The following is a 16,726-nucleotide window of genomic DNA, read 5'->3' as shown; positions in this document are numbered from 1 at the left end:
TATACTAGAATATAATGTCATTTTTCTGTATCTTTTTCTTTTCCTTAAAATTAATCAAAAAAGTAAATACGTAGTGTAGCTACCAAATGAGCACAATGGTGTTTAAAAAATATTTTTTTTTATGTTTGACAAACGTTTTTAAAAACATTTTTTAAAACATTTAAATAATGGGATAAGTCCCCTTTTTTTCATGAAAAAAATGTTTATTAAACATTAAAAAAAAACATTTTTTTATTATATTATAAACATTTATTTAACGTTTAAAATTTTTATTTAGATACATGGATATTTATGCTTTCACAAATTTTTAAAAATAATGGTTTTTAAGTACTAGAACACAATATTGCGCGCGCTTCGCGCACGCCACTTAGCATTCTTATGTTGAACATTGCACTTATCCTTTTTCTGTAATATATTACTCTCACACACTTTATCATATTTAATGCTTTTCTCTATCTCACCCTCCCTCGCTCTCCCTTTTCCCCTCTCTAAATTATTAATTATATTATTAATTATATTAATTATATTATTTTCATATTGTTCAATATTACTCTTACACACTTTACCTCCATACTTAATCCTCTTTAAATAAATTGAAAATTATAATATATTATATTTAATGTTACCTGTTAATTTTCAATCAATTTTCAAAACTTTCACTTTCTGGCTTTCTTGTTTAATCTTTCTCAATCACAATTTTCCATCAGATGGCTGTATGATCAGATGTTTAAACCTTGTACCATATATATATGGTACAAGGTTTAAACATCTGATCATACAGCCATCTGATGGCAAAAAAAGTAAAAGTACAAATCCTCACCACTTAGCCGGGCGACGACGATGACGATAATAACGACTGCGACGTGTCTTAAATCAAATTTATTTTTGGTCAAAAAATTTTTATCGCGATATCTCCGCTCGTAAGTCACGTAGCGGAAAATTAAAAAAACTTTTATTATATAAATTGGGTACGAGCTATCTATTAACCCTATTGAGAAATCCATCGGTTCAGTCATTATCAGCCCCCTGACACAAAAGTAATTCTCGTGTCTACGTAATGACGTCTGGTGCTGGCAAACACTCGCGCCGGATGATATATATATAAGTTGCGTTTCGATATTTACTGTCAGTACTGAAAATTTACAGTATATGTAATATAAATTATAGATTTTTAGTATTGGCAGTGAATATTAGAACGCAGCCATAGGCTGCGTTTATTAGTTCCGGTATACACTGCCAAATACTGAAAATCTATAGTTTACGTAATATAAATATGTAATTTTTTGTTAAAATTATATAAGATAGGATAAAATAAAATGGGATAGAACTTTATATAAATATAAAAAGAAGTACACGTGTTGTAAATAATATTCTTTTTTATTTAACTTTTAGAAAATTTTGCATTTTTTAAATTTGTAGATTAATTTTCTTTTTTTTATTGTTTATTTTATTTGCATATTGTCGCATGCGCATAGTTATGTAAAATTCAATTATTTGTGTTAGTACTTGGTACTTATATGATTTTGACACGGAAATGACAAAGCAGGTGTATAAATATCTTCAATTATTTATTCAAAAACATCAGGTTGATGGCAATGTTTTATAAATAAATTTCCTAAATATTTAATTAAATTAAACATTTTTTAATTCGGATGAATTATTTGTCCTTCAGTGCCATCGGTTTTTATGTTACTTAATATATCTATTAGAAGAAGACGATCTGTATCAGAACTTAGAAATGCGTTCTTGCATACATCACACTTTATTGATTTTAATATGTGATTGGATAAATACCCAGTTACATAGTAAATAATACAATCAATAATTTCTGGTCGACTATAATTGTTCAAAATCTTGCGAGAGTAACGAGAGTTCCGGCGACGTTGAGACTCTCGTATGTTTGTGAAAAACAATAGGCACGAATGTGTCGCTACTCGAACGCGCGGGGATCATCCGCACGACAAGCGTTCACGGCAATAAGCATCGATCAATCGCATGCCAATAGGACGTTTGTCGGTCGAGTGATCCTCCGCAGATTTGTTCAAGCCGATTCGGTCGTTTAAAACCTGAGAGGCGCGAGCGGCTCGGAGCGGAGGCAGTTGACTCACGTCCGACTCTCCGTAACGATCGTTTCCGTTACGAGTTTTTCACGCCTCGGCTTTGTGACGAACCTTGCCCCGGGCACAAGCGCGGGCAACATCCGCGATCGCGCACTCGCCGGATTATAGCCTGCGCGCAACGAGACTCTGTCTTAAACAATAATCATGATCCATAAACTGATCAAAATTCTAATCAAATTCGTTAATATTAACAGCATTATTTAATTTTTCTTTTAATTTTGCTATAGATGATGCTTTTTCACGAGAATCATAATATAAATTTTTTATCTCTGAAATTGATATTGTAGGGTCACATTTTTTATCCAAAAGCGTACAATTTCCATATTTAGGTGGCTTGATTATACTGAAAGTACTTAATATTTTATAAATTTGAAGAAAAGTGGGTGTTTCTGGATGATCATTCGATCCTGCCACATGTCTCACGGTTCCAAAGAATCTCTAATATATAGATGCAGAAGAAAATATATAAAATATCTCAGATATGCGTGTCTGGAATGGTACAAATAAAAGACTAAAAATATTATAATTATATGAAACTAACTTTTTAGTACACAGAAAATATACAAAAGATTTCATATACTACATTCAAATTTTTTCTATAATTAAACTAAAAATATAAATAATTGTATTAAAGATTCGATTCTCAATTTTTATTGTATCTTATTTCATTATATCTTAAAACTTATGCGTCTAAAAAAATTTTTAAAATACTGTTTTTTAAAATATTAAAATAAAGATTTCAAGCATTCAAAGATTTACATACAAGTTTTATTACAACTTATGCATTTGAAATATTGGGTAAAATTTCTTTGGCTTAAAAGCAATCAAATTTCAATTAGCATTCTATCAATTTTAATGAAGTTCTCGGATATTGAGATGTAAGCCTCCACCCAATGGCATCGTCAGCGCAGCTTTTGGATCAAGAACCATTGGTATTAGAGTTTTCTCACATGGTGTCACTTCGTATTTGCTCAAGATTGTAATAATTCCAAGTTTTGTTTGTAACAGTCCCATACGAGCGCCTGTGGTACATATAACAGTACATATATGTGAAACATTTCACAATATTTTTTTAATTAAAAAATATGTAAAATAAATGACATTAGTAAAATGCTATGTAATGTTATCTGTTCGTGATATTATAATTAAGATTGCAAGTTCTATAAATATAAAAGTGGATTATTGAATATATTGAGTATATGTAATTACTTGTAGATAAATATTTGTGATTTCTACATAACAAAACCAAAAAATTGAATTTGTGCTTTAGATGACTAATTTGTGATTTGATAACTGTTTGATAATTTGTTAATTTTGTTAGAATTTCCGTAATTTAAAATTGATGTCCTCACCTATACATATACGTGGACCCCCTCCAAATGGAATATAGGCACATGACGGAATATTACGTTTATTCTCTTCACTAAATCGCTCCGGATCATATTTTTCCGGATCAGAAAAGTATTCCGGATCATAGTGTATGCCAAGCATTGAAATATAAACTGGCGTACCTTTTTCGAGAACTAAATCGGAATTTGGCATCTTGTAAGTTTCCACTGTTAAGCGATCTAGAAATGGCAACGGCGGATACATTCTTAAAGTTTCGGACACTACCATGTCGAGATATTGCAGTGAACAAACCTGGTAAAATAAATATTTTAAGCTGGCTTGGTAATGACGTTAAAATTCATTTGTTTTATTTATGACATTTTTTCACAGTAAAAAAATAATGTACGGTCTTTGCATTACCATATCATATGTGATTTTGCCATCAGTTTCGTGAAGCGCATCGAGAATTTCTCTCCTGAGCCTATTTTGTATTTCGGAATGTATCGCGAGTTCATACAAAGAGAAAGCCATTACTGTTGAAGAGGTCTCATAACCAGCTGTGAAAAAAATAGCTGCTTGCGCTACTAGATCGTCCCCTTCAAATTCTAAAATTTTAATTTATATTTTTCAAAATTGTTACCATAATTTATTTCTAGCTACAAAAATCGTTACTCAAACAAATTAAATGCGTATTCTGGATTTTAGGTGTAAATTGAAAAATGTGTGCATTAAAAATATTTGAACAATCATTTGCTTACTAAATCCTCCTCCAATGTCCTGATCTTTATAAGTTTTTTTTAGTTCAATAAGTGTATCAATGAGATCATTTCTTTTTTCACCAGAATTCATGCGTTCGGAGAGAGTCTCCCAAAGAACTTTACGCAAGAACTTTGTAGCGTCCTTGCCAAATGTTTTCATACCGGTCCAACGAGCCAGAGTTGGAAAGAATAAGATCGAGAGAAATTCGAAACCGCGGAAAAAGTCAAAGTCAAAAATCATTCTACCATATTTTCGGAATTCGGCATCTGGATTATTCAATGAGTTCACATTAAGTCCGTAGGCAGTAATACCAACTATGTCAGTAGCAAATTTGGCGGTTAAATCTTTTATTTCCATGTCCATTCCTTTTCCTGCCGTCAACGTATCGATTTAATGTTGTCGTTCCAATGATTTGATATTAATAGTGACTTTTATGTCCATCGACATTTGATGTAGTTTTATAAATTCAGCCCTTACCTTCTAATTTCAGCGAGTTGAGATGCGTATCGAGATTTTTACCGCATTCTAACATCAGTTCAAACATCTTTTTAAGCTTCCCAGACGTGAAGGTTGGTGTCAACTTTGCTCTTAAGGTCTTCCAAGCTGGATTTTTAATAAAGAAGAGATTGGCATAACCTAGACGATCTTTAGTATCAGGCGAGGTGTGTCGATCAGCGAAGTAGTTGAAGTCTTTTATTAGAATGTTTTTAACGAGCTCCCGATCGCAAACCATTAAGCACGGCTTGTCTAATAAGTAAAGTCCGATGTAGGACATCCCTTTCCTTTGATCATACAAATCTTTCATAAAATACCCAGGATTTTTCTTCATAAACATGATATCCGAGAAATTGCCAAAAATTGGTGTTGGTGGCAGTTCAAAAACGCCTCGTTTCTTCCAGTAGTTGTATTTACGTGTCATGTAAAGATAGACAGTTACAACGAGAGTCGTTAGAACTATTATGCTATCCAGGCCCCAGTAAGCCGTTATAAGTGCCATTGTTCACTTTGCTTAATAAAAAAATCTCTATATTTATTTCTGAAAAATAAATAGTAATACGCGCGCGCGATTAACTCGTAACGTAGATATTATTTAGTTGTTTATTAAATTATATTAAATATCCAAAGAATCTTTGAACTCACACACACAGATTAATTATACACACGCATATATTGAGCATTACACTCAGAAAAAAACAGCTAATTTGACTCAATTTTTTAACACAATTAAATTTCTTTAATTCAAATATTTATATATTTAAAGTAATAAATACACTCTTCTAAAAAAAATTTAATCAAGTCGAAAAATTTAGTTAAATTAAATTAACTATTTTTTTTCAATGTAATGTAGATATTAATTAAAGTCACAGATTCAATTTTTAATTTTATAAATTTTATGATTTAAAAATTTATAATTTTAATTTAAAAAAATTGTAAGCGCGTATATTAATTAAAGACATCAAAACTCCTAAGTATTTAACTTAAATTTGTAAAATTTAATAAACACTCGATTATCGCAAAAAAGATATCACATCATTGATTAACCGTCAAAATTTAAAATAGTAGACAGAAAAAAAATGTAATATAGCCAATAACATATGTGATTGTGGACCGGCAACTACATAAAATACTCAATTCAATAATATTTGCTATTAATGCAAGTACAATATTGATACTGCAATAGCATATATTATTGTGTTGAGTATATCTGTAATTGGCAGCCCGCAATAACATATCTTATTGAATATGTTACATTTTTTTTTCAGGGTAGATTTAATGATAAAAATTTTTATTTAAATTCGTCTTTACATCTTTATCAGATGAAATATAAAAACTCACGTAATCAAACTCACGTAAATCAAACGTCGTCTGCCAGTTGTAAGAATTAAATGAACATTTTTCTGTCAGAATGCGCGGTATATATACTTTCCAACCTTATAATCTCCCCTATTTTTTGGCTGTTTTCGTCCAGTAAGATATGTCACACAGTGAAAATGCGACTTTCTTGAGTAATTACAGTGATAATAATGATGACGTAATTTATTGACGCTATATGTACAGTATACTTGAATGGATTCGAGTCCCTCTGTAATTTAAAATGATCATTTGATTTTACTTCTGTATCTACCAATCCGTAAATAGTAATTGAGTTCTCGTCATTAGTGCACATCTGTTAAAACGCGTGTAAAATTGCATTATCTTGTCCTTTTATTATACCTTATAGTTCGTATATAATTACATCCTTGAGGTTCATGTGTACTTGTATAATTACACCAATCATCTGACTAAAAGAACTATAGCTTTAATACTGACAATAAGTAAAAATGCCTAACTTTCGTCAACGATATCCCGGTGACTATTATTAATGGAAAATACTTTAACAAGTGCTTATTTTGTTCGTTATAATTATTTTAAGTTTTTGTAAGCGTATAGTTGATTCTATTAAGACAAATATTAGTTATAAACAAAAATGTAAAAATTGTAATTTTGGAACTTTTTGTTATTTTTTGCCATCGTTTTTTTGCTTATTTTTTTTATTTTAAAAAATTGTAAAAATTTTTTTTTAATACATATTTGATAGAAAATTTAATTTCTTACAAAAATGTTTTGTAGCAATTTTTTCGTACTTGCATTTGTTTTCGAGATATTTCGAATTAGTAAAAACCTACCTTTTTTTTCTATATCTTGAAAACACACCCCTGAATTTAATAGCATTTTGCAGTTTTTCCACTTTTTTGGTCCAATATACCATAACAATCAGTAAAATTGCTTGAAGGAATTAGTTGGTAATTAAATCCTCTGGTTGGCCTAATATTGAGATTTCAAAAGTGACCACATTACTAGCACGCTTAGATGGCTATATTAACAAAATCCTACATTATTGTTTAATTTTGTATAACTCGAGATGTACAGTCGAATAAAAAGTTGAATGACAAAAAAATACCGAAGTATAAATACATTTGGATAATAATGCGTTTACGTTTAAAAATATTAAGCAAGTCTTATGTGTAATTAAATGTTAAAATGTACCTTAAAAAATTTTCAAAATTCTTGAATATAAAAATGTCTCATAACAAATGTTGATTGTTGCTTTGTCATATTAGCGTCATTATATATTTTATATAACATCAGGCTACTAAACAAATGATATCACAAATGATTTATTAGAATTCGCCAGTTAATAGTGAAGATAATATGGGTAGCTGTATTATCCGCATATATTATATTATATTATACCATCTTCTTTTCTACTAATTTTCAAGATATCTTTCAGAAAGCTTTTAAATATAATGTTTTTGAAAACTTTTAATGATATTTTAGACATTACAAATGAAATATATTTGAAATATTTTACTGAAAAAATCGGAAATAATTTTAATAAAACGTTTCACAAATATTTCTGAATGATTACAATGTTATATTTTAACATTAATTTGCAAAATATCTTTCAGAAAGCTCTCTGAAATATGTGTACTGTGTAGGATATAATGTTCATACACTATTCCAAATATTTTAGGAGTCATTTAATGATTCTGTGAGCATTCCTCTTTTATTGTAGATATACGACAGTTTTGGGATACAAAACGGAATATCTCAGAAATATTTAAGGTTAACTGGGTCGCGTTTCCGGCCTCTAAATCTAATCTGACACAGTGAACTTATATTATCAATTTTATTTTCTGAGGAGAAACTAAACTAACGTATAAAAGTATTTGTCTACTTTACTCTTTTTAAATAAATAATGGAAAACAAGTAAATATATATTAATTTTCTAAAAATATTCAGTTTAATAATAATCTTGGTTAAAAACATGACAGTTTACACATAGAATATAATAATAGAATTTGAATAGAATTAAGTATAAAAAGATACAAAACTCAGAGTGCAGGCTTAATATTTTTGATCGGTAGTGTACAATTTACTATATGCTCACAACATTCTTAGAATCATTTCCTGTGTAGTATTTGATAAACACCAAGAATAAAATTATTTCAAAAGCGCTGCTAGCGTCAAAGTACACATTCTGTTCACACTACACGTGCTTCTCTTTACTTGCGCCTGCGCGACACCTCCGGGAAAACGGGCCTTAATCTTTGAGTATATATATAGTTTACTCGAAGGCCTTAAGGCCTAAACATAATGCTAGGCAACAGGCAATAGAAACAGGAAATAAAGAAAGAGAGAAAAAGAGAAGAAGATCCTTTCTCTCTTTCTCTCTTTCATTATTTCTGTTCTTATTGCCTGTTGCCTGGCATTGTGTTTAGGCCTTTAATGCTCATCAATTTTGACGCGACTCTAGTGTGTGTGACCTACGCAGTTCAGTTAGCAATATGGCCCACCACGTGCATATTCCATCTCGTGTGTATTAACTGAGTCGATCTTTTTACATTACAAGAATTACAACAAAGAATACTACGTATAGCTGTTATAATACACGAGCAAGATCGTGTAATAAATTTATATCAAAACTAAGGTGTATACCAATTCTTTCACTTGTACGCACGATACAAGCCAGGAAAGAAGAACACGTGCCCACTTGCACGATTGCACAAGTATCAACACATCCATTACAACATAGTTAATTGTTTATTATAGTGTACAAAATACATTTCTTACGGAAAGTACACTAGAAGCAATTTTAAATTTTTATTTTTTAGAAAAAGAAATTCTGAAGTATTAAAAAAATGGTAAGCTATATTTTGATATAATTACATATAATTTATTTTGTTATTAAATTAATATGAAAATAATAAGTGAAAGATAAACTTATAAACCAATGAATCATAATTATATAAATATTGTAATTGTTATAATTTAAAAAATATACTATAACTATATTATATAGAGGATAAAAACATTTATATATATATATTTAACAAAGAAATAAAATAAATTTTAAATCCATTATTTATTATGTATACAGGGTGTTCCAAAACATGGGTCAACGCTCGTAAAAAGGTAGAAGGAATTGAGATAAACAAAAAAGTCCAATATTGTCTTGGGTCTTGAGTTAGATCTTGAGTTAGGTCTTGGGTTAGGTCTACCAATAATCGAGGTATTAATTTTTCAAATTATGCGAATGAGAGCGCGCCGAAGAAAGAACTCTATCCGTTCTAGCTATAACACGGAAGAAAAAATCTATCGTAAAATGATAAGCTTTTATTAATTTACTGTTTACAATTACGATAAAAATTAATAATTAGATTATTTGAAGATTCCATACGTTAATATTTCGATTATTGGTGGGCTTAACCTAAGACAATATTGGACTTTTATGTTCATCTCGATTCTTTCTACCTTTTTACGAGCATTGACCCACGTGTTTCGGAACACCTTGTATATATAAACGCATGTGTCAGAATCTTTTTTGTATTTTTTATTTTTTTTAACTTATAATTAAATAATAATTTTATTATAAATATTTAATAAAGATAGAATATTTCTTGAATATTAAATAAATTTTAATGTTTTAAGATTTTTTTTAGTTTTTAGAAAATATTTTTATATATTTTATATATTTTATTGTATTTTGTACAAAAATATATTTTTTATCATTCTATTAAAGTTTTTAATTTTCTTTATTTTACCAAAATGCAAGAATTACAATTACCAGTTTTTAATTATTTTATATTTTTTTTTTAAGCATTAATTATAGTAGATTTAATTCAATTTTTTATAACTTTATATTTAAAATTAGAAGCCATTTTGGGAGTTTTTGGGGTGCACGATATAAAAGAAAAATCATCAATCAGATTACTTGGATAGGATTTGAATAAATTTATACAATCTGATTGGTAGTGTTTGTTTTACACTGTGCCCATCTAGTACTTATTCCATTTTTTTGTTACAATTCGAAAACAAACGTTTTTTATTATTTTTACAGAGTTTGGCTATCGTAAAGTTTGTTTTTACAATTGTCATTTTCGTTTATTGGACCACACTTTCAATAGCGGATGTACCATTGACCATAGAAGACTACGTGAACGAATCGCTTCAACTTCAGTGTAAAGATGAGATTTCTTTAAACTTTTCAAACGCTGTGATTTCTAAGATTAACCAAGATTTCATTAGTAGTCCAATAATCACTTGCCTTAATCTCATAGGCAATAATATTATGAATATTGGGAAAGGCGCTTTTAATAAAGTTCCCAATTTAACACATTTGTTTTTATCTAATAATAAACTTGATGAACTCTTTAATTTTGGTACACACGATAAGCTACAAGTGCTTATTATAAATGAAGCAAGAAACATAGACATAAACTTTGGCATCTCATTGTCAGATTATTGTTTATACAGGTATTCTAAAACAATTCACATTTTTGGCGAATATCCTAATTTAGAAATTTTGTCTCTTCGTTTAAATTGTATTAGCGAATTACAATTTTCTCCATTAATGGAACAAGAAACCTCACATTTTGAAAAGCATTACGATATAATTTCAAAAGTTCTATTTCCCAAGTTAAAGATACTGGATCTCTCCGAAAACACTATAAAAAGGACCAATTTTATAAATTTAATATCGAATAACTTATATTTTCTCGATCTTCATAATAATTTGATTGACTCTTTGAATTTATATGAAAAAGGGAACAATTTGTTTGCACTAAACTTAAATAATAATAATTTTAATTCTATTAGTCATCAGAACAATCCGTGTCTATCGATGGTTGGTTTAAAAAATCTGCATTATCTTTCTGTTTTCAACAACAAGGTTAAAGTCATTGATTCAAATGCTTTTCAAGACAACGGCAAATTGCTCTACTTAAACTTATCTTCAAATTACATAAATTATATATATCCGGACACATTTGCAAATTTACAATACTTAAAAACGCTTGATTTGAGTATTAACGAACTTGAGAATGTTCCACAAATATCAAAGGAAATAGAACTCAACAGTTTGTATATTAATTACAATAACATAACAAAACTATTTTCACATTCCTTCGTGCAAATGCCAAAATTGACGACATTGTTATTAGGACAGAATAACATTGATGAGATTGATGTTAATGCATTTGCTGATCTTTCTAACCTAGAAGAATTAGATCTCTCAAAAAATATGTTGCGTTTTCTGCCTCAAAACTGGGCAGATTCTCTTGTGTCAATAAAATATTTGGATTTAAGTTCTAATTACTTTATTTCACTGGAGCATTTATCGTTGTCAAATGCATCACCATTGACAGAAGTATATTTAACGATGAATCCATTAGAATATTTAAATGTTGCATATTTTAAGAATTTACCGCAAAATCTTACTATTAACTTAATAGATAAGTCAAAGTTTGCAAAATATTATAAATACAAATTCCAAAAAATATAATTATTAAAAACAAATTTTTTAATTAAAATTTTATTATTGTAATAAACATAAAAAATGTTTTCTTTGATTATTAAAAATAATAAAATTTTACAAAACAAAATTTTCTATGTATATAAGTATTGAAAATTGAATTTACAATATTAAGCAATGTATAATTACATATAATTATAATGCTATACACACACATATATATTATTATACTGTATAAAATTTTTATTTCTTAATTTTTTAAATAATCCTCAGGTTTCACACCTTATTTTTGTCTCTATAATCTATATACATACTTTTAGATAGCGATATAAAAGTATATCAATTTAAATCTTTTTCTTTTTTAATTAAAAAATATTCCAGTCATTAAAAAAATATATCCTAAGGAGAGCGACATATGTATGTATATGTATATGTATGTATATATCTACTTCAGATCAAAATATATTTTTTAAAAAGTAAAGACATCTTAAATTACATTACATAGTGTGAGGCCTAAAGGTTTTTACTGGATATAATTGTTCTTGTTCATATAATGAGATGTTTGCAGATTATATAAACACAACAAATATATAAATTAAGTCTTATATGTATAAAATAAATGGAAATGATTTTAAATGATATTTTTTATTTATTAAAAACCTCTTTAAACTTTAACACCTTTCCTAACAATTTAAAGTATAATGTAAGAAATTCTTATTAAATAAACTATATTTTACTATTATAAATTGTCGTGGTAATAAAATGTACACATATCTAATATATTTGTATATTTTACAAAAATTACAATTTTTAAAAATTTATTAAAAATTTTATTTATGCTAATAACAGACAAAATTTATAATTATATATATTAAAAATTTAATTTACTTTTTGCCCATTCCTGTAAAAAAAAATTTTATATGAATTTAATATAGATTAATATAAATTATATTAAAATTAAATAAAATACTAATAAGATTTTAATAAGAACTCAGTTTTTAATTAAAACTTTATAAACATTTAATTTTGATTATGTACAGATCTATATTAGGTATTATATAGTCTTATTAAATGTCTTTATAAGGATTGGACGAAATAAATACTTATATTAAAGCGAGCTTCTGTCTCCTTAGAAGAGAAACATGTGCTCAAATAGTAAAGTAATACATAGATGAAGTAATACATTACTTTGAGCAAAACAATAACGTTGTTTGAATAATATAATAAAATTGTTTAAGATAAAGATATAACAACATAAGGTAAAGATCAAACAATTGCATTTTTTGCTTAAAAATTGATTTGTTTGGACAATTTCACGCGCTACAATTGATTACAATGATGCAATGTGCAACGTATGGCGTATCAAAAGACATGGTAATGCCTCGTGCTAAGTATACACGCAGTGAGACACCACCCCGCTGCCTTTTTTACACGAGACGCCGTTTGCATTATCGGATCTCAATAACAGCTGAATCGATTAATTTCTAAATAGATTTAGTGAATAGCTTGAATCCAATTTGTATAATAAAAGTGTTTTTATTTTTCCGCGATTACGAGCCAAGATATCGCAATTTGAAGTTTCGCATCAAGAGTAAAATATTTTAAGAAACGTCGGTCGTCGTTATTGTTATTGTCGTTATCGTCGTCGTCGCTCGGAACAGATGGTGGGGATTTGTACTATTACTTTCCGCGCGATAGATAGCGTACAAGTTAACAAAATGTTAAAGTTGTCCTGTTTTACCGATAATTTTCCTACTCACTAAACTTTTAATTGCATTTACAGAATTAAAAATCCTTCTCTACAATTATTATTATACGTCGCTGAAAAGACGTGCTTTAAAATATACTGATTATTGTGAAGAATAATATTATATACCTCAATGGTCAAATTGGCTAGGACGCGCGCACAGAATAACGAGAAATCCGGGTTCGAACCCCGGTTGAGGTATTATTTTTCGCAAATTAAATTAATTTACAGTTTTTTGGGAAATATGGGAAAGAGGGGATTTTAAGATGCTCTCAAGCATCGAAATTTAGTTTATTAACTGTGTCTTAAGCCTGATAAATTCTGTTGGCGCGCAATTTAAAATAAAGCTGAAAAAAATAAATTTAATAGAGAAAGAATCATATCCATCACTAAGATCCGATGTTTGACCGTTATAGATGATTTACAACTCATTGATATCTTTCTGCTTTTTTTCTCTGCCCACCACACACTTGTATATCTGTAAAATTAATTACATATTTACTAAATTGTCTTAAATCCGATTATTTTACTGTTATTACAACTTTTCAAATCACGACTTCAGCATCTAAATTGTATTTTCATTAGAAAAATGTTATTAAAATAAATATTTTGTTAATTTTAAATAAAACCTTTATTATTTATTTAAATTTTTAAACGACTTACCTTTTCTCCCTCTGACCAGCAATGCCAGGCGGGCTTCCTTTTTTCGCATATACGTGATAAACGCAGCTTTAATGACGTATCTTTCATAGGCAAAAAGGTGTGTTACTGGTCGCCCGTAAAAAATTTCTTAAAAGATTATTAATTTGTTTAAAAAATGTAATGATTTACTTTTTAAATACGTTTGACCCTCTGTAAATCTCTAATTAAATCAGATTTACAATTAATTGCTGTATTGCAAGCCATGCAAAGTACTTTATTTCTTGAAGGATAACAAGTCAACCATTCTTTAAAAGACTTTCATCTAGCTATAAAGTTTTGAAAATTCTAATTCTACGTTTAATAGTTTTTTACTCCTAAAATTTAATATGCATAAATATAAATAAGCCAACAAATTTGACACACTACTGATATAAGTGATACATTGTTGATAACACTAGTTAATGCCGCGCGAGAAAAAGCAGCCCGTTTGACGTCGCTGCCTCTGGCCAAAGATTGCACCTGGTCCCGAGTTAAAGTGATTTAATTCGCTTTGAAATTTGGATCTACGAGCGCACGACTCGGAAAACAGAGTTATAACAGTCTGTCGCTACGCTGATTCACATTTCTCAGTTCGCAAAAAATGCATTCGACCTAAGGCACCTACCCTCTCTTAATTTGCGTGCCTACGGGAATTCTACGTTGCGTTATGTCCTTCCCTGCCTTATCTCCATTCCTTTGAAATATCTTCCTAACCATTTAAATAGAAATTTTAATCCCTTAAGACTGGACGTAACACTATTCTAGGTTTAATGAAAGTTTGACAATGCGATTATTAAAAGTTGAAATCTTTATATTATCTTCTAGCTATATTCTTATAAGCAAGTTTTTAGCTTCTCTTTCAGCATAAAATAATTTTCCTAAATTAATATAATATAACATTTTCAAAATTTGAAAATAAACACTAATAAAGAAGTTGTAATTAAAGCATTATGTAGAAGAATTACAAAATATATTTCAAAATACGATAACAATTGCATTATATATAAAGATTCTTTCGATGATTCAACTAAGGACGTGAAATTTGTATGTAAGTGACAATAGAATGTTTTGAGCATTGAATTATTAAGAGATTTGATAGTCCTTTTTTTACGAATCACGAATAATTATATTTTTAATTCAATCTCAGCGTAAAAGACTGAAACGTGGAGATCCTTCGATAATATCTATATCCTTCGAAAGGTCGGTGCTTTTGTTCACGTTGGTCTTCGAGCTGTCGATCACCGTTGTGTTATCGTAATTCGTGCAATCTGCCTCCGTAGTTACAATCATTTCTTGCGCGTTAATTCCATACTTCTCCGTGCTGGTATAATCCTCGTCGACACCTAATCTGTGATTGGCAGACACGACAGTATCTCCTACGGTATCATCGCTGTTAACTAAATCCGAATAGGTTTCTGGGTCTAATGCAAACTCCTCCTCGTTCTTATCGTCCAGACTCATCTCGTGGTACCGCGATAACGGAAGACTAGTCGTTCCTGAGTTTTGATTATCCATAAACTTCGACTCCTCGATTGCGGAATGATCAGTCAAATGTTTGGTGATCGATTCCAAGGGGGACATGATCTTCTTCGCAAATTCCTGCCTCTCCTCGGGCTCCATCGATTCCGATCTGTGTATGATATCGTTCCTAGAAATCACATAAATTAAAAATTATATAATGCAAAATTGAATTAAATTCTTGATAACGCATAGATATACCGAAGATATACCTGTTAAGCTTATTTTTCTTTCGAGGGTACAAGTTTAGATGCAGTACCATTTGCTGCCTCTCCTCCTCTTCCGATATGGGCATAGCACTAGGTACAGCCATGAGGGGTATAGGTTGCGGAGATGACGGATAAAATTTTTGTCCGCGAAATTGGACAGGCCTCCTGAGATCGTAATCGTCCGTGGGTGCTTGCGGTCTGGTCCACATCGTTTTCTTATTCTGCTCCATAAGGTCGGTAATGGGATAAATGTCGAGCATTACGCTGAACGGTTTCGGTTTTCGATTCTTCGATAAGGCATTCGTCGAGTAGGAGCCAACGGTTTCGTATTGCGGCTCCGTTGCGATCGGTTTGTTGTAGCCGATTAACGGTCGGGAATATATGGGATCGTAGTAAGGGCTGTACCGATGCACTCCGCTCGGAGAGAATCTAAAAATAATACAATTTGAGTACGTCAAATGAATTATTAATTATTGAAAGTTATTTAACTAATCACCCGATAATACAGTAATTTATTTATGAGATAAAAATCTACATGTTTTATTACAAAGTAAAAGGTAACTCTGTAAATTTCCACAAAAGTGTATAAATTTTTATTTCTTTTGTAACTTGTTTTGTTAACATCTAATAGCTTTAATGTCTTGGGTGACTTGTAAGAAAAAAAAGTTGTTGATTTGACTAAATTTTTGCAACTCAATTCAATTTTTTCAATTCAACTATTTGTGTATTTCAATTAACCAATTAAATATATAAATATTTAAGTTGTAGTTCAAGTGTTTTATGTATTTAAGTTAATTGCACAAATACTTGAACTGAAGAAATTTAATCTAGTTGAAAAATTTAGTCAAGTTAACAACACTTTTTTCTCAGCGTATAGATTCACGCATTTACAGCAACTTCTTTGGTTACAAACCTTACGTTAGACGTGGCTAAGAGATTAACGTCCGCCGGGTGTTTCGGTTTGTACTGGTAAAAGGGATCGCCACTGAACATTCCCGCTTTAATCGGGGGTGGGGGAGACGCCTCGTTCTCATCCGCTTTGCTACTGGACATCATCTCTCCCATATCG

General features: G+C 29.7%; 3 protein-coding genes across 5 annotated transcripts; 1 reads left to right on the top strand and 2 right to left on the bottom strand.

Moving 5' to 3' along the window:
- Positions 1 to 2,767: 2,767 nt before the first annotated feature.
- Positions 2,768 to 6,114, bottom strand: LOC105832405 (cytochrome P450 6k1-like). Of its 3 annotated transcripts, XM_036294410.1 has the most exons (6): positions 6,059 to 6,114; positions 4,686 to 5,244; positions 4,208 to 4,579; positions 3,870 to 4,054; positions 3,473 to 3,761; positions 2,768 to 3,142 (listed from the first exon to the last, which is right to left on the bottom strand). In XM_036294410.1, the coding sequence occupies exons 2-6, from the start codon at positions 5,203 to 5,205 to the stop codon at positions 2,973 to 2,975; spliced, it is 1,536 nt and encodes a 511-aa protein (XP_036150303.1). In that variant the 5' UTR covers positions 5,206 to 5,244; positions 6,059 to 6,114; the 3' UTR covers positions 2,768 to 2,972. The 3 variants fall into 3 exon arrangements, with proteins under 3 accessions (XP_036150303.1, XP_036150305.1, XP_036150304.1); XM_036294412.1 differs by lacking the exon at positions 4,208 to 4,579; XM_036294411.1 differs by lacking the exon at positions 6,059 to 6,114 and having other exon boundaries at positions 4,686 to 5,501.
- Positions 6,115 to 8,234: 2,120 nt separating this feature from the next.
- On the top strand, positions 8,235 to 11,547 carry LOC118648134 (leucine-rich repeat-containing G-protein coupled receptor 5-like). Its single transcript, XM_036294413.1, has 3 exons — positions 8,235 to 8,303; positions 8,506 to 8,893; positions 10,090 to 11,547. Exons 2-3 carry the CDS (start codon positions 8,891 to 8,893, stop codon positions 11,530 to 11,532), a joined length of 1,446 nt encoding a protein of 481 aa, XP_036150306.1. The 5' UTR covers positions 8,235 to 8,303; positions 8,506 to 8,890; the 3' UTR covers positions 11,533 to 11,547.
- Positions 11,548 to 12,762: 1,215 nt separating this feature from the next.
- On the bottom strand, positions 12,763 to 16,722 carry LOC118644203. Its single transcript, XM_036294414.1, has 3 exons — positions 16,571 to 16,722; positions 15,661 to 16,086; positions 12,763 to 15,578 (listed from the first exon to the last, which is right to left on the bottom strand). Exons 1-3 carry the CDS (start codon positions 16,720 to 16,722, stop codon positions 15,074 to 15,076), a joined length of 1,083 nt encoding a protein of 360 aa, XP_036150307.1. The 3' UTR covers positions 12,763 to 15,073.
- Positions 16,723 to 16,726: the final 4 nt, after the last annotated feature.

This window comes from Monomorium pharaonis, unplaced genomic scaffold, assembly GCF_013373865.1.
Source record: "Monomorium pharaonis isolate MP-MQ-018 unplaced genomic scaffold, ASM1337386v2 scaffold_212, whole genome shotgun sequence".
Lineage (NCBI taxonomy): Eukaryota > Metazoa > Arthropoda > Insecta > Hymenoptera > Formicidae > Monomorium > Monomorium pharaonis.
The sequence above is the reverse complement of the archived record's forward strand: the minus strand, read 5'-3'. Positions and strand labels throughout refer to the sequence as shown.